The following is a 19390-nucleotide window of genomic DNA, read 5'->3' on the forward strand; positions in this document are numbered from 1 at the left end:
ACTCGCACTCTGTTACATTACGTGGGCTATAATGGTTCTATATATAAGAATGTAAGAATAAGTTACAGATGGGTATAGCATGGTAACAGTGTCTCTGTGAGAGCTCCTATAACATTTCTGAATTCCTCCATGGTTTAAACCTGATGAAATACATTTATCAGCCTCTGCAGTCAAAAAGTGTCAAAGCTGCCGATGAAAAAAAAGAACAAAGAGCCCTAAATGGGAGATCCCAAAGCAACCGTATCCCTTGACACCCGACAGCTGATAGACAATGAACTCTTCGCATATGCAGGGGAAAAGCCTCGGGCTGTGTTTTATCTGCTATCCAGTAGGGTGGGGGGGAAAATCCATGAATCCTGTAAAGGATCAATGAGCAATAACCACAGGCTGAAACACAAACTCAGCTCTGATAATATCATCAGTGTGTGAATGTGTTAATCAGTAGCGATGGGTGCTGTAAACAAACTGCCTATCTATAATGTAGGTTACAGCAGCACAGGTGGGGGTCTGTCCTCAAACCAGACCATGGACTGCAGTGTTGGCGAAAGGTCCTTCCTGTTTTTGTGCCCTTCTACAATCCAAGAGACCCTGTCATCAGAACGTTCAATTTAAGAAAATCTCTGTGCTGCCATCATTTTTCTTCTAATATGGTTTTTGTAGCACTGCACCGATACTGGTACTAGTATGGGTATAATTGCCTATTCTAAGAATTTACAGATACCTACAAGCAGGCCCGGACTGGCCTGATAGGCAGGGCTATCTTTACCCTTAGGGTAGTAGTGGGTGATCGGTTGTCTGGTGGATGAAGGAGCAGGGCCGATTCTAGGCAGGGTGCACAGGGTGCTTTGCACCCAGGCGCCTGCAGAGGTGGGGGCGCCAAAGTGCCGAAATTCTCCCCTCCCTCCTCTCTTTGTTTGTGGTCATCCAGAACTAGTGTTCTGAGCATAGGTGTTTGTATCATGTCTGCAGTCTCTGATCATCTCCTGTACTACGTCTGCAGTCTCTGATCATCTCCTGTACTACGTCTGCAGTCTCTGATCATCTCCTGTACTATGTCTGCAGTCTCTGATCATCTCCTGTACTACGTCTGCAGTCTCTGACCATCTCCTGTATCATGTCTGTAGTATGTCTGGGGGCTCTTTCTAACAGACTCTCTAACAGATGTCCTCTCTGTGTCCATCAGAGAGGCCCCCCACCAGGTCCCAATAAAGTACTCTGCTTCTCTTCCTGTATTTTGTTCATTGTTAAGAGATCATGTAAGGACGCCAGGGTAATAAAGACTTCGTTGGGAAGCATCTTTGTGGTTGAGTCATTGCCATAGAAACATTTGTAAAGAGGAGGAGTTAGTAAAATGACCACACCCATGTGGGGGTGCCAGAAATATTGCTGCACCCAGGCACCTGTGACCCTAGGATCGGCCCTGTGGAGGAGCAGGGCTGGCAGTAGGGTAATGCAGTAGATGAAGGTGTGGGTTGGGGGTAGTGGTGCCATCTCCCGGTCAGTGCGGTGTATTGCAGATCCTGGTGATCAGTGCTCTGGTCTCTGTGACTGACACAGAGCAGCAAATCGGAAGTGAATGAGGGCACCCATAGCACCCATAGCTGTGTCTATGTCCTCGAGTCACTCCCATGTGTCCTAGTCCCTGGTTCCCTCCCTCTTGGTTCTGGCTCACCTCCCAGCCAAGCGGATGTCCTTCAGGAAGAGATCATGCTCCACTGTTGCCCAAATCATGAGTACCAGCTGCCCCCTCCCTGTCCACTTCCCCCAGCTCTGATCAGTACAGAGGGCTCTGATCTGGGGGCCCTTTCAACCATTCCAGGCTGTCCAGGGTCCCCTCCGAAACTGTCTTCTGCCCTCTACTCCTCCCCTGACCCTGTGTGGGAGCCTTCTCCTATTTCTGCAACTCCCATCTACCCTGCACCCATACCTCCCAACTTTTTTGAGATGGGAATGAGGGACACCTACCAGCAAAAGTATGCAGGCATAAGACACACCCCTTGCCACACCCAAAGGAGAATCGTAAAAAAAAAAAAAATGTTATCACTAATATTTCTTTATATTGGCTTTTGGAATTTACAAATGCAGAAATTTTCGAAATCAGATGAAGGGGTAGATCCACGTACAACGGCGCATTATTGCGTCGGGCGTAGCGTATCTAAGATACACTATGCCGCTGTAACTTACTTTGTTTTGTTTCGAATCCTCAACGAATTTGCGCCGTAAGTTACGGCGGTGTAGTGTATCTCTTGCGGCGTAAGGGCGCGGAATTTAAATGGATGTAATGGGTGCGTGATTTATGTAAATACATCGTGACCCGACGTAAACAACGTTTTTTTTTAACTGCGCATGCGCCGCCCCTGGGGGTATCCCAGTGCGCATGCTCGAAATTTAACCGGAACAAGCCAATGCTTACGACGGTGACGTCATTCTACGCAAATTCTAATTCGCGAACGACTTACGCAAACGACGTAAAAAATTAAAAATTGTACGCGGGAACGACAGCCATACTTAACATTGAGTACGCCACCTTATAGCACCTTTAACTATACGCCGGAAAAAGTCGAACGAAAACAACGTAAAAAATGCGCCGGGCCGACGTACGTTCATGGATCGCCGTAACTAGCTAGTGTGCATACTCGACGCGGATTTAGACGGGAACGCCACCTAGCGGTCGCCGAAAAATTGCAGCTTAGATCGGACGGCGTACTAAGACGTATGCCTGTCGGATCGATCCCAGATGCCGTCGTATCTTGTTTTGTGGATACAAAACAAAGATACGACGCGGGAAATTTAAAATTATGCCGGCGTATCAGTAGATACGCCGGCGTAATCCTTTTGTGGATCTACCCCGAAAGGTTTAGCACTGGGAAACACTTTTTGATAGCAAAAAAGTGCATTTTATATACAACTATATGGATCAGACCAAAATAAGGGACAAATCTTTAGCTGCTTCGTCGAATCTTCTTGGAAAATTCGACAGACACCATAAGCCTTCAATTGACAGATTCAGCCTTAATTCGGATTTTTGGACGAAACAAAATAAATAAAAACAAATTTTCAGGGGGGAAACTATATACATTTATTTTTCAGACGAAACCGAAATTCCAAAACGAAATATTTCAGTGTGCACATGTCTAGTACTTAATCACTAGGTATAAAAAAAACTATTGGTAAACTGGAACAAATGGCTCCCTATGGAGTATGCTACACAAGAGCATTTGTAGCAATCAATCTTTCATGGTGACTTAATGCTCTATTCATGTGCAGCTGATGGTAACAAGATGCCAGCACATGCTACACCTATAGCTTACATTCCACAGGAGGCCATGTGATCTATTGTTTAACGATCATTTGCTACACTTAGCAATTAAGTGCTAGCAATTTTCTCCTACTGAGGTGACTGCCAGCAAGTGGTTATAGCCAAGAAGCACAAGATTACAATAATCCATATAGATGTAGCCAGGGCCACCATTAGGGGGGTACAGGCAGTACACCTGTAAGGGGCCCGGATGGCAGCCCCCTTTAAAAAAATGGATGGCAACCCCCCATTTTTTTATAAAAAAAATATATATATATATTTTTAATATATTTCTATTTTATTTTTTATTAAAAGGGACAATTTTATTTTTTATTTTTTAGAGGTCCGGAGGTCCCCAGGGCCCTGGATGGCAACCCCCCTATATATATATATATATATATATTTTATTTATTTTTATTAAAGGGCCCCTCACTTCTCAAATCGCGGCAGCCCCCCCCCCCCCCCCTCGGTTCTCTGCTCCAGGAGGGCCCATGCCTGAAGCTGTGTAAGGGGCCCCATAATTCCTGATGGCGGCCCTGGATGTAGCCTAAAGCTGGCCATACACGTAAAGATTTTGCTAGACTGAACAAGAGAGATCCTTAGATTCCCCCATCAATGCTATACAGCATGGGTCCTCAAACTACGGCCCTCCAGTTGTTCAGGAACTACAATTCCCATCATGCCTAGTCATGTCTGTGAATGTCAGAGTTTCACAATGCCTCGTGGGAGGTGTAGTTCCGCAACAGCTGGAGGGCCGTAGTTTTGAGATCCCTGCTACAGTGTTGATGAAGCAATCTTCTCCATTCCAGCTATTGTATTCTGACAGGTGGCACCCACAGATGTCAGAATACCTGAATAGTGACGGCAGATGATGGGCTGTAATTACTGTTCAGCATACTTTTTCTGTCCACCTCATTCAATTTTTAAGCCAGGTGGTGTGGGCTGGGCTACCCATGGCTCAAATTTTGTCTGATTCACAGGAATTGTCTAAAATTCAAGCCTTGTATGGCCAGCTTAATATGCTTGCAAACCTCAGGCATTTAATATTTACAAAGCATATCCCTCTATAGTGTGTACTTGTCTCAATTGAGAGCACTGAGTGTCATTTCCATCTGCTGCTTTGTTCCTCTGCTATCAACATGAATCACATCTGACAAGTTTTCCTGACACCAAAAGAAGAAAGGTGACAGTGGAGGGAGCTCCAGCTGATTGACAGCCTCAGGTCTATTCCTGTGTTTCCTCTGGAAAAATGTCTGACATTGATAGATAACTGGATGACAGAGAGCTCCCTCAAACTCAATGGATCCAAAACAGAACTGCTCATTCTACACGCAAACCGGAAGACTAATTCTAGGACGACTTGGGTTCCTCCCACCATCTTTGGACAAACCATCACCCCTAGCAATAAAGTAAAAAGCCTCTGAGTTATCTTTGACTCCGACATGTCTATGGACGCACAAATAGGATCGGTGGTCAGCGGATCTCACTATCTTCTCCGCTTGCTGCGCAGACTCATCCCCTTCATCCCGAAAGAAGACACAGCAGTAGTAGTGGGAACACTCATCAATTCCAGACTCGACTAAGTAAACTCCATCTACCTCTACCGAAATATCAGATGGCTTGTCTACAAGTGGTCCAGAACACGGCAGCCAGATTGGTAGCGGGTAAAAAAACGTGGGAACCTTCCACTGGCTAGCCAAAAAGTATCGTGTGACATTCAAGACCTTCTGCCTCACCCACAAATGCACGCAAGGAAACGTGCCGCAATACCTATGTGAGAAAATAAAACACTACACCCCAAGTCGGGTCCTCTGATCAACAAATCAGAACCTCCTCCACATCCCCAAATCTCGCTACAAAATGAAAGGAGAACGACGATTCGCTGTCCAAGGACCTCGGTTATGGAAAGCTCTACCCGCAGACATTCGGTTGGAGGAAAATCATCGGGCCTCCAGAAAAAAACTAAGACCCATCTTTTCTGAAGCTTGGTTGGACGATCATATTGGCTACAGCGCCTTGAGGCGATTTAGTTCGCATTTGTAGTGCTATACAAGTTTCTCACTCACTCACTCTGTGGAGGGATGTTCCCTCCGATCAACTCTCATGCGGCTTTGAAATCGTGCGAGTTCAGATTTCAAAGCCGTGTTCAGTGTGAACGAGTGTGAGCAACGTGATGTAATCCATAACAACCAATGCAACTGTCAGTCAGCACAATGGCCAGCGATTGGTGTTTGGTTGGCGTAGATGACGGCACTTTGCTCACAGCTTCATCCTTCTTTTATAAGCCGATGATCGAGCAGCAGGCACTTGGCTGTTAGCAGAGTAGGATCAGCTGCATCAATGCTCAGTAATTAATAATCATTGCTGTGCCATCTACAGCTGACACCTTGCGTCACTGCCAGACCGTTCAATGCATAGATGCCACATCACTGCTATGTCCTAATAACAGTCGTGTCTACCGTACATGCTCGTCACATCTAAGTTTTTATAGCTATATTAACCACTTAAGGACCGGAAGGATTTGCCCCCTTTTTTCCGATACGACACTGCGTCACTTAAACTGAAAATCGCGCGGTCGTGTGACGTGGCACCCAAACAAAATGTATGTCCTTTTTTTCCCACACATAGAGCTTTCTTTTGGTTTTATTTGATCACCTCTGCGGTTTAATTTTTTTCATCAGTTTAGGCCGATATGTATTCTACATATTTCTACATATTTCTGGTCAAAGAAGAAAATGGCAATAAGTGTATATTGATTGGTTTGTGCGAAAGTTATAGCGTCTACAAAATAGGGGATAGAATTATGGCATATTTATTATAGATTTAGGCCCAGATTCTCAAAGGAGATACGACGGCGTATCTCCAGATACACCGTCGTATCTCTGAGTCTGGGCGGTCGTATCTATGCGCCTGATTCTTAGAATCAGTTACGCATAGATTTCTAATAGATCCAACCGGCGTAAGTCTGTTACGCCGTCTGATCTTAACTGCATATTTACGCTGCTAGGGGCGTGTACGCTGATTTACGCCTAGAAATATGTAAATCAGCTAGATACGCAAATTCACGAACGTACGCCCGGCCGACGCAGTACAGATACGCCGTTTACGTTAGGCTTTTCCCGGCGTAAAGTTACCCCTGCTATATGAGGCGTACATGCGGCGTACCAATGTTAAGTATGGGAAAAAGTTTTTTTCTGTCTAAACAGAAAAAAGACACTGCGCTAACGTAAATGTAAATAATTGATAAAACACGTGAAAATGTAAATAAGCAGCCAGTACTAATTACTAAATACCATAGTAAACCAAAAACTAGAAACTCATAGTGCGCTCAGCCTATCAGTGGCCGCGACGGGACATTGCTGCGGCCGCTGATAGGCTGAGCGCACTATGAGTCACCGACACACAGGAAGCGGAAGGGGCCCGGGACCGGAGAACGGGACGGCGATATCGGAACGGGGGATCGTAGGCAGGTAAGTGACAGTTTATTTTCTATTTTTTTACAGCCCGGGCACAGCGGGGGTTAAAACTTTTAGGTCAGAGAACTCCTTTAAGTGTTGAAATAGGAAATCCTCCACCAGAAAGGGACACCAGATAAGTGAGAATGGGATCTCCTTACCAGAAAGGAAGACCGGATTTGCAGCGGTCTTATGCCGCATACAGACGGTCGTTTTTTGTGATGAAAAAAAATGACGTTTTAAAAAACGTCATTTAAAATGATCATGTGTGGGCAAAAACGTCGTTTTATGTCTTCAAAAAAACGACCAAAAAAAATTCGAACATGCTTGAATTTTTTGTGTCGTTTTTCAAAACGTTGTTTTTTACTTCACAGAAATTGACCGTGTGTAGCAAAAAACGTCGTTTAAAACGACGTTTTTCAACCCGCGCATGCCCAGAAGCTAGTTATGAAGCGAGCTTCAATGGAAAAAAGTGTTGAAACGTAACCTCGCTTTGCTAGAGCATTGTGAAAAAACGATGGTGTGTAGGCAACGTTGTTTTTGAAAATGATGTTTCAAAAGCGTCGTTTTATTTCATGATTTAAAACGTCATTTTTTTTCATCACAAAAAACGACTGTCTGTATGCGGCATTATAGGGCCTAGGGATGTTTAAACTTAGTCTTCCCAAAAAAGACTGCTCCAGGGACTGGCAAGATCCAAAAGCCTGGCTCCTAATCGAGTGTGCTCCAATAATCCAGCAATCGGTTGGCATTAGATAACCTGTGTGCCTGAGCACTATAATGTGACATGTAGTGGCATCTTCTGACCCAAGAACAGATATCGAACCTTAATCTGACCATGCATCTGTATAATCCGAGCTATGGGCTGGGTAACATCGAGCTTTTGACTCCCAATTAACACAGGTATGGACGTCGTTCCCGCGTCGAATTTTGAAAATTTTACATCATTTGCGTAAGTCGACCGTGAATGGGGCTGGACGTCATTTACGTTCACGTCGAAAGCCAATACGTCCTTGTGGCGTACTTTGGAGCAATGCACACTGGGATATTCCACGGACGGCGCATGCGCCGTTCGTGAAAAACGTCAATCACGTCGGGTCACAAGTTATTTACATAAAACACGCCCCCCTGTTCCACATTTGAATTAGGCGGGCTTACGCCGGCCTATTTACGCTATGCCGCCGCAACTTACAGAGCAAGTGCTTTGAGAATACAGCACTTGCCCGTCTAAGTTGCGGAGGTGTAGCGTAAATAGGATACGCTACGCCGGAACAAAGATACGTCGATCTACGAGAATCTGGCCCTTATTTTTTAATAGTAATGGCGGCGATCTGCGATTTTGAGCAGGACTGCGACTTTGCGACATTGGTTATGAGTCCTTGCAGGCGCGCTCCCGGCCATAGCCGCTCACTGTATCACTTGGCCCCGCCCTTCGGCGCGTCGCGTCACTGGATGTGATTGACAGCAGCGCCAGCCAATGGCTGCGCTGCTCTCAATTCATCTGCCCTATTCAATCAGCGGCCAGGCTGAGCGGCGAAGAGGATCTCGGGACCGAGCGCAGGACTTTCGACGGGTCAGGTAAGTAAAACGGGAGCTCGGGGGGGGGGGGGGGGGCAGCATCATCAGATGTTTTTGCATAGATTGCATTAAGGTGAAAAAACGTTTTCCTTTACAACTCCTTTAAGACATGTGGAGAACTAAAAAAATTGTTTTGTTTTGTTTCGTTATTTGCATAAATTCCTTTAGTTAAATTTGTTTCACTCGTTTAATTTGTTTTCGGGATTCGCTTTGTTTATTTGTTTTTAAAGAAACGTTTTTGGATCAATTTCGAATAGTTTTCAAATTCGAAACGTTTTCCAATTTCCAAAAATAATAAAAAAGAATCGAAAATAAAGGAATAGAATAGAAAAACTATTTGAATTCGAATTTAGTCCAATTTTTTTTCGTTGTTTTGGATTCGTTTAAATTCGGTACTATTCTAACCACAGAGGTGGGGGCGCAGAAGCTCCAAAGTGCTCCCCTCCCTCCTCCTTGTCTGTGTCCAGAGGCACGTTCCGGTACTAGGCACCACTAATTAATTCTGTCCGGTGCACGTGGAGCAGTCTCCTGTCTGCCCCGCCCCCTCTGCATGTGTCAGCTCTTCTCGCATAGGCGGTGTGATGAGAGGCTTCTGGGTTGTCTGGAGTTGCTACCAATCATCCAGTGCACTCCCAGAAATGCTCTCCGAGTGCCACCCTCCTAGTAACCAAAGATGCCACGTATGCCCCGCCCCCTGTAATGTGCTTCTGCAGCAACATTTCTGCACCCAGGCGCCTGTGACCCTAGGATCGGCCCTGATTGCAGGACCACTTGATCTAGGGTTGCCAGCTTTTCTTCAAGCCAAACCCGAACACTTTAGCAGCCTGTGACCCCTTTGGGTCCCCCAAGGAGAGTAGTAATGCGGTGTGCATAGCGTGCCGCAGCGAACAGTGGGTGTGGCCAAATTGCTCTTGCTGACATCATTGCCCTGCCCCCCAGTGATGCCGGATCTGCCCCCGGAGAGCCGCTCACAGCTCCCGGACGCCTACAGATTTGTGTGTGACTATCTTGGTTTCTTGGGGAGCCACACCCCCGTCTGAATAACGTGTCAGTCCACCTGAAACCCGGACACATGATCCAAGACCCGGACTGAATCCTGGACAGGTGGCAGCTCTAACTGGATCCATGCCTTCCCTACTGACAGAATGTTGATCTGCCTTGTTTACATAGGACGATCGCTGTTCTGCCTGTGTACCAAACAAATGACGGGTACTGGCGGACATCGAGTCCATGGTACACCCCCCCCCCGCGCTGTGTGTGATCAGGCCGTCAGCGACGTGCGTGTGCATGCCCCAGGCCCGTAAGTGTCAGGGTATGTACTAGGTACGTGATCTGGCACTTAGCGCTCCCACCCTGCCACAGTATATATATGGTGGACAGTCCACAAATGGTTAAAAAAGAAAACCAATGCAGCTACCACATCTAAAGACTGGTATGCTGCAATACATTACGGGGCAGATCCACAAAGAAATTACGCTGGCGTATCTATTGATACGCCGGCGTAATTTCAAAATTCCCGCGTCGTATCATTGTTTTGAATCTTTAAAACAAGATACGACGGCATCTCGGCTAGATCCGACAGGCGTACGTCTTCGTACGCCGTTGGATCTAAGCTGCAATTTTTCTGCGGCCGCTAGGTGGCGTTCCCGTCGAAATCCGCGTTGAGTATGCAAATGAGCTATTTACGGCGATCCACGAACGTACGTCCAGCCGACGCTTTTTGTTACGTCGTTTGAGTTCGGCTTATAGTTAAAGCTGCTATACTGAGGCGTACTCAATGTTAAATATGGCCGTCCTTCCCGCGTACAATTTTGAATTTTTTACGGCGTATAGTTAAAGCTGCTATACTGAGGCGTACTCAATGTTAAATATGGCCGTCCTTCCCGCGTACAATTTTGAATTTTTTACGTCGTTTGCGTAAGTCGTTCGCGAATAGGAATTTGTGTAGAATGACGTCACCGTCGTAAGCATTGGCGGGTTACGGTTTCATTTCGAGCATGCGCACTGGGATACCCCCAGGGACGGCGCATGCGCAGTTCCAAAAAAACGTTGTTTACGTCGGGTCTTGACGTATTAACATAAAACACGCCCCCATTAGATCCATTTGAATTCCGCGCCCTTACGCCGCGAGAGATACACTACGCCGCCATAACTTATGGCGTGGATTCTTTGTGGATTCAAATTAAAAAAGATAAGTTACGGCGGCGTAGCGTATCTTTGATACGCTGCGCCCGGCGCAGATGTACGTGGATCTGCCCCTACATTTTTTGTTCTTGGCTTTAGAGAATGCGTTATATATTTAAAGCGTATCTAAATCCAAGAACAAAAACTGTAATGTAATGCAGCATACCAGTCCTAGATAAGGTTTAGATCCACTTCAACTATATAAAGCTGGAAATGTTGAAAAGCCCATGAAAGAAAATGAAGCAAATCATTTGCAGGGACTGATAAATTGAGGGACCTGAGCTGCCTCCATTCTCGTGTCGAGGGACCGAGTAACACCGCAGTCCCATCATGACATAGTTCATAAATTGGCTCTGAGCCTCTCTTGGCATTGAAATACTACAGGGATTTGGTTGCAAAGTTCCGTGCTGATAATCCGACAGGGACAATGACGGTGGCCAAAATTTCCAGGGATGCGTCTTCAAAACTTGGGAGCGTTCCTGGAAATCAGAGAGCTGGGAACTCCGATAAAGGGAATCAGCAGCATAGAGCTGACAGCGGTCCCAGATTTAAAGAGACAGCGTCGCCTTTTATAGAAACTTCTCTGGAATTTTTTGTATGAATCAGCCGTGCTATAAATTCCTCTCTTCCTGAGCTGTAGACATTTCCTGACATCTACTAATGATAATTTAAAGCAGTATAAAACCCACAAGCAAACATTTATTATATTGCAGCTTACCGATTCTTAGATGTGATGGCTGCATTCGTTTCTTTTTTATGCTTTCTTTTCTTCTATTTTTACCTTTCTACATATGCTATTGTTCATCTAGGGATGTGGTGCTGCTTTTATTGTCAGACACCTAGCTTAAATCCTTTCTCCCTGTGTTTTATTTTTACCTGGCGATCCAGCCAGCCAGTCTGTTGTTTTTCAAAAGCATAAGCTCTCCAGCAGAGTGTATCAGTTTACAGGGAGGAGACAAACCACTATCTGGGGTGCTTAAAAAGATCAGATTGTATTTATTCATGTGAAACCTTTATCCCAAAAGGAAAAATAACTGTTTCCTATAACTTTTTATAAAGTGTGAGCTGGAGTTTGGCTTCAATTCGTTAATGTATTTAAATCTGCTAATACATTCAACACTACCCCCCCCCCCCCCAGACTGACAATGCTGCTGTCTGCTGTGCCTCTTGTTCTCCTTCATCCAGAGTGGAGGCAGTCTAATACAACCACCACATCTTATAATAGGTAAAGCTGCAATATATAACATTTTTGTTTTTAATACATTCATTTAAATACATATATGAAATATATAAATATAAATAAAATATATTGAATATATATAAATAAATAAATATATGAATTATATAAATATAAATATTTCACATAGGTTGTACTTGATGGACTTGTGACTATAAACTTGTGACTGTGACTTATAAATAAATATATGAAATAGATAATAAATAAATAAATATATATATATATATATATATATATATATATATATATATATATATATATATATATATATATATGAAAAATATATAAATATAAATATATATATATATATATATATATATATATATATATATATATATATATATATATATATATTAATTCGATTTTTTATTTTTATATATATATATATATATATATATATATATATATATATATATATTTATTTATTATCTATTTCATATATTTATTTATAAGTCACAGTCACAAGTTTATATATATATATATATATATATATATATATATATATATATATATATATATATATATATATATATATATATATATATATATATATATAGATATTAATTCGATTTATTTTATATATATATATATATATATATATATATATATATTTATATATATATATATATATATATTTATGTTTATATATTTTTCATATATATATATATATATATATATTTATTTATTATCTATTTCATATATTTATTTATAAGTCACAGTCACAAGTTTATATATATATATATATATATATATATATATATATATATAAATTCGATTTTTTTAATTAATTTATTTATATATATATATATATATATATATATATATATATATATATATATATATATATATATATATATATATATATATATATATATATATATATTTAGTCTTGGGTGAAAGTTGAGTGAATCTTGGGTGATGACATTAATAACTAGACCCCTATGTTTATAAATTAGTACATAGCCTGTGTAGGTCTCTGTAGGTCTCTGCGACACTACTGTACATGTCTGAGTCTTGGGTGAAAGTTGAGTGAATCTTGGGTGATGACATTAATAAATAGACCCCTAATCTGTACATAGCCTGTGTAGGTCTCTGAGACACTACTGTACATGTCTGAGTCTTGGGTGAAAGTTGAGTGAATCTTGGGTGATGACATTAATAAATAGACCCCTAATCTGTACATAGCCTGTGTAGGTCTCTGAGACACTACTGTGCATGTCTGAGTCTTGGGTGAAAGTTGATTGAATAAAATAAACCCCTTACATTGGCTCTATAGGTCTCTAGGACACTACTGTAAGTTATGAGTTTAGCAGCTCAGCAGCAAAGTGGATAGGTGAGTCTTGGGTGAATGTGGGTAAAAGAGTGAATCATGGGTGATGACATTTATTATGACATTTTTTATTAGACCCCTAATTTATTAATTCTGTACACAGCCTCATGAGATCTCTAGGACACGATTGTGAATCATCGGTTAAGCAGCTCAGCAGCAAAGTCGACGTGTGAGTTTTGGGTGAATGTTGGGTGACGACATTTATAAATAGACCCCAAGGTTTATTAGTCTGTACACAACATATATAGGTTTCCAGGACACTGTGTGAATCTTGAGTTTGGAAACTCAGCAGCTTAGTGGATGTGTGAGTCTTGGGTGAAAGTCGAGTGAATATACCATAATAGACCCTTAAGTTTTGATTTCCTTGCACAGCCTCCATAGGTCTCTAGGACACTATTGTGAATCATGACAGTTGAGTGAATAATGCTTGAAAACATTTATAAGTAGACCCCGGGGTTTATCATTCTGTACAAAACCTTTATAGGTCTCTAGGGCACTATTGTGAGTTTGGCAACTCAGCAGCTTAGTGGATGTGTGAGTCTTGGATGAAAGTTGAGTAAATATAATAGACCCTTAAGTTTTGATTTCCTTACACAGCCTCTATAGGTCTCTAGGATGCTATTGTGAATCATGACAGTTTAGTGAATCTTAGGTGATGACATTGATTATTGAACCCTAAGTTAATAATTCTGTACAAATCCCTATAATCTATTGTGCATCGTGAGTTAAGCAGCTCAGCAGCAAACTTGTTGTGTGAGTCTTGGGTGAAAGTTGAGTGAATCTTGGGTGAAGACATCTATAAATAGACCCCAAGGTTTATAATTATGTACAAAACCTAAATAGGTCTCTAGGACACTACAGTGAATCATGAGTTTGGCAACTCAGCAGCATAGTGGATGTGTGAGTTTTGGGTAAAAGTTGAGTGAATCTTGGGTGAAGACATTTATAAATAGAGCCCAAGGTTTATATTTCTGTACAAAATCTAAATAAGTCTCTAGGACACTATGTAGTGAATTTTGAATTATTCACTATAGTGAATTATGAATTATGAGTTTGGCAAATCAGCAGCATAGTGAGTCTTGGTGAAAGTTGAGTGAATCTTGGGTGAAGACATTTATAAATAGACCTCAAAGTTTATAATTCTGTACAAAACCTAAATAAGTCTCTAGGACACTACAGTGAGCAAATTGGATGTGTGAGTCTTGGTGAAAGTTGAGTGAATATTGGGTGAATACATTTTTAAATAGACCCCAAGGTTTATATTTCTGTACAAAACCTATAAAGGTCTCTAGGGCACTACTGTGAATTGTGAGTTTGGCAACACAGCAGCAGAGTGGATGTGTGAGTCTTGGGTGAAAGTTGAGTGAATATAATAGACCCTTAAGTTTAGTTTTCCTTACACAGCCTCCATAGGTCTCTAGAACGCTATTGTGAATCATGACAGTTGAGTGAATCTTAGGTGATGACATTGATTATTGACCCCTAAGTTAATAATTCTATACAAATCCCTTGCAGATCTCTAGAACACTCCTGTGAATTATGAATTGAGCATCTCAGCAGCAAACTGGTTGTGTGAATGTTGAGTTAAGACATTTATAAGTAGACCCCCAAGTGTAGTAAACCTGTATAGGTCTCTAGGGCACTACTGTGAATTGTAAGTTAATCAGCTTAGCAGAAAATGGTTGTGTGAGTCTTGCGTGAAAGTTGAGTGAATCTTATGAACACATTTATAGACCCCAAAGTACCAAACCAATATAGGTCTCTAGGACACAAATGTGACTGTATAGGTCTCTAGGACATTAATGTGACTATATAGGTCTCTAGGACATTAATGTGACTATATAGGTCTCTAGGACACTAATGTGACTATATAGGTCTCTAGGACATTAATGTGACTATATAGGTCTCTAGGACATTAATGTGACTATAGGTCTCTAGGACATTAATGTGACTTTATAGGTCTCTATGACATTAATGTGACTATATAGGTCTCTAGGACACTAATGTGACTATATAGGTCTCTAGGACATTAATGTGACTATATAGGTCTCTAGGACATTAATGTGACTATAGGTCTCTAGGACATTAATGTGACTTTATAGGTCTCTATGACATTAATGTGACTATATAGGTCTCTAGGACACTAATGTGACTATATAGGTCTCTAGGACACTAATGTGACTTTATAGGTCTCTAGGACATTAATGTGACTTTATAGGTCTCTAGGACATTAATGTGACTATATAGGTCTCTAGGACATTACTGTGACTTTATAGATCTCTAGGACATTAATGTGACTATATTGGTCTCTAGGACAATCATGTGACTATATAGGTCTCTAGGACACTTATGTGACTATATAGATCTCTAGGACATTATTGTGACTATATAGATCTCTAGGACACACATGTGACCATATAGGTCTCTAGGACACTAATGTGACTATATAGGTCTCTAGGACACTAGTGTGACTATATAGGTCTCTATGACATTAATGTGACTATATAGGTCTCTAGGACACTAATGTGACTATATAGGTCTCTAGGACACTAGTGTGACTATATAGGTCTCTATGACATTAATGTGACTATATAGGTCTCTAGGACACTAATGTGACTGTATAGGTCTCTAGGACACTAATGTGACTGTATAGGTCTCTAGGACACTAATGTGACTGTATAGGTCTCTAGGACACGAATGTGACTGTATAGGTCTCTAGGACACGAATGTGACTATATAGGTCTCTAGGACACTAGTGTGACTATATAGGTCTCTAGGACATTAATGTGACTATATAGGTCTCTAGGACATTAATGTGACCATATAGGTCTCTAGGACACTAATGTGACTGTATAGGTCTCTAGGACACTAATGTGACTGTATAGGTCTCTAGGACATTAATGTGACTATATAGGTCTCTAGGACACTAATGTGATTGTATGGGTCTCTAGGACACTAATGTGACTGTATAGGTCTCTAGGACACTAATGTGACTGTATAGGTCTCTAGGACACGAATGTGACTATATAGGTCTCTAGGACATTAATGTGACTATATAGGTCTCTAGGACACTAATGTGACTATATAGGTCTCTAGGACATTAATGTGACTATATAGGTCTCTAGGACATTAATGTGACTATAGGTCTCTAGGACATTAATGTGACTTTATAGGTCTCTATGACATCAATGTGACTATATAGGTCTCTAGGACACTAATGTGACTATATAGGTCTCTAGGACACTAATGTGACTTTATAGGTCTCTAGGACATTAATGTGACTTTATAGGTCTCTAGGACATGAATGTGACTATATAGGTCTCTAGGACATTACTGTGACTTTATAGATCTCTAGGACATTAATGTGACTATATTGGTCTCTAGGACAATCATGTGACTATATAGGTCTCTAGGACACTTATGTGACTATATAGATCTCTAGGACATTAATGTGACTATATAGATCTCTAGGACACACATGTGACTATATAGGTCTCTAGGACACTAATGTGACTATATAGGTCTCTAGGACACTAGTGTGACTATATAGGTCTCTATGACATTAATGTGACTATATAGGTCTCTAGGACACTAATGTGACTATATAGGTCTCTAGGACACTAGTGTGACTATATAGGTCTCTATGACATTAATGTGACTATATAGGTCTCTAGGACACTAATGTGACTGTATAGGTCTCTAGGACACTAATGTGACTGTATAGGTCTCTAGGACACTAATGTGACTGTATAGGTCTCTAGGACACGAATGTGACTGTATAGGTCTCTAGGACACGAATGTGACTATATAGGTCTCTAGGACACTAATGTGACTGTATAGGTCTCTAGGACACTAATGTGACTGTATAGGTCTCTAGGACATTAATGTGACTATATAGGTCTCTAGGACACTAATGTGATTGTATGGGTCTCTAGGACACTAATGTGACTGTATAGGTCTCTAGGACACTAATGTGACTGTATAGGTCTCTAGGACACGAATGTGACTATATAGGTCTCTAGGACATTAATGTGACTATATAGGTCTCTAGGACACTAATGTGACTGTATAGGTCTCTAGGACATTAATGTGACTATATAGGTCTCTAGGACACTAATGTGATTGTATGGGTCTCTAGGACACTAATGTGACTGTATAGGTCTCTAGGACACTAATGTGACTGTATAGGTCTCTAGGACACGAATGTGACTATATAGGTCTCTAGGACATTAATGTGACTATATAGGTCTCTAGGACACTAATGTGACTGTATAGGTCTCTAGGACACTAATGTGAATTGTAAGTTTGGCAACTCAGCAGCAGCACAGTGTATATGAGTCTTGGTGAAAGTTGCGTGAATCTTGAAAACATTTCTGCTTTTAGAATGCTGTACAAAGCCTCCGCAGGTCTCTAGGACGCTGTTGTAAGTTAAGCTGCTCAGCAGCGAAGTGTCCCTGGAAAGTAATACGTGAAATCCCTGACTTTAGGAGGATCTTCCAAGGCATGACTTTGATATTCCAGACCTACAGATAGACAATCAGACCCAGGATTGCATGCAGAGCAGGCGACACACTGACATGGGAGCTTTAAGAGAAACACACAAAAAGACTAAAGAGCCGTAGGAGAAGGCGACCCTCCCGCCCCCCTATACAGTGCCCTCCACTTACCCCGGTAAGTACTGCCCGGCTTGTAGTATTCGGGATCCCCTTCCACTCTCAGGCTGAATTCATGGTACCCTTCTTTCCGAGTACTTCCCTGAGCTCGGAGAATCCGGCTACAATATCCTTCCGATTTCACCGCTTTCTCTACAGTTTCATCTGTAAATCCAGAGACCACCGACAAACAAGTCACCGCTACATAGGAAAGGTACAGAGCTTGTACTAACAGTCCCATTGCAAATTAAGAAAGAAGAAGAAGGGAGGAAGAAGAAGGGAGGAAGAAGAGGGGTGCAAGGAGCCGCTGCTGGGAAGCAGCTCTGGGAAGCCAGGAGAGAAAGCTCTAATCTCTGCCAGTTCCTAACTGGAGTGCTGTTTTCCTTCAGTGGATGTGATTAGCAGCACTGTAATGTTTACTTAGCCCAGCAGAATTCACAGGGTTTGGTGAAATAGCAGAGCGCTGGAGGAGCAGCTCGTCTCCTAGACATCCAGCCAAGCTGTGTGTGCGAACACTGACAATTCATCATCAGGCACATTCTCCCCCAAGTCACCACTACTCTCTGCATACTCTGCCCATACTCTGCCCATATTCTGCCCATACTCTGCCCATACTCTGCCCATACTCTCTGCATACTCTGCCCATACTCTCTGCATACTCTGCCCATACTCTGCCCATATTCTGCCCATACTCTCTGCCCATATTCTGCCCATACTCTCTGCGTACGCTGCCCATACTCTGCCCATACTCTCTGCATACTCTGCCCATACTCTCTGCCCATACTCTGCCCATACTCGCTGCATACTCTCTGCCCATACTCTCTGCATACTCTCTGCCCATACTCTCTGCCCATACTCTGCCCATACTCTGCCCATACTCTCTGCATACTCTCTGCCCATACTCTCTGCATACTCTGCCCATACTCTCTGCCCATACTCTGCCCATACTCTCTGCCCATACTCTCTGCCCATACTCTGCCCATACTCTCTGCCCATACTCTCTGCCCATACTCTCTGCCCATACTCTCTGCATACTCTGCCCATACTCTCTGCATACTCTGCCCATACTCTCTGCATACTCTGCCCATACTCTCGGCATACTCTGCCCATACTCTCTGCATACTCTGCCCATACTCTGCCCATACTCTCTGCCCATACTCTGCCCATACTTTCTGCATACTCTGCCCATACTCTCTGCATACTTTGCCCATACTCTCTGCATACTCTGCCCATACTCTTTGCCCATACTCTCTGCATACTCTTTGCCCATACTCTCTGCATACTCTGCCCATACTCTCTGCATACTCTGCCCATACTCTCTGCCCATAGTCTCTGCATACTCTGCCCATGCTCTCTGCATACTCTGCCCATACTCTCTGCATACTCTGTACATACTCTGCCCATACTCTCTGCATACTCTGCGCATACTCTGCCCATACTCTCTGTATACTCTGCGCATTCTCTGCCCATACTCTCTGCATACTCTCTGCCCATACTCTCTGCATACTCTGCCCATGCTCTCTGCATACTCTGCACATACTCTGCGCATACTCTGCGCATACTCTCTTCATACTCTGCACATACTCTCTGCATAATCTCTGCATACTCTGCCCATACTCTCTGCATACTCTGTGCATACTCTCTGCCCATATTCTG

At 42.4% G+C, this 19390-nt stretch overlaps 1 protein-coding gene across 1 annotated transcript in view; it reads right to left on the reverse strand.

Moving 5' to 3' along the window:
* Positions 1 to 18303, reverse strand: part of SPON1 (spondin 1) — a 343817-nt gene extending 325514 nt beyond the window's left edge. The window contains 1 exon segment of the mRNA XM_040328285.1: positions 17750 to 18303. Coding sequence (XP_040184219.1) covers positions 17750 to 17975 — 226 coding nt within the window. The 5' untranslated portion in view covers positions 17976 to 18303.
* Positions 18304 to 19390: the final 1087 nt, after the last annotated feature.

This window comes from Rana temporaria, chromosome 11 (assembly GCF_905171775.1).
Source record: "Rana temporaria chromosome 11, aRanTem1.1, whole genome shotgun sequence".
Classification (NCBI taxonomy): domain Eukaryota; kingdom Metazoa; phylum Chordata; class Amphibia; order Anura; family Ranidae; genus Rana; species Rana temporaria.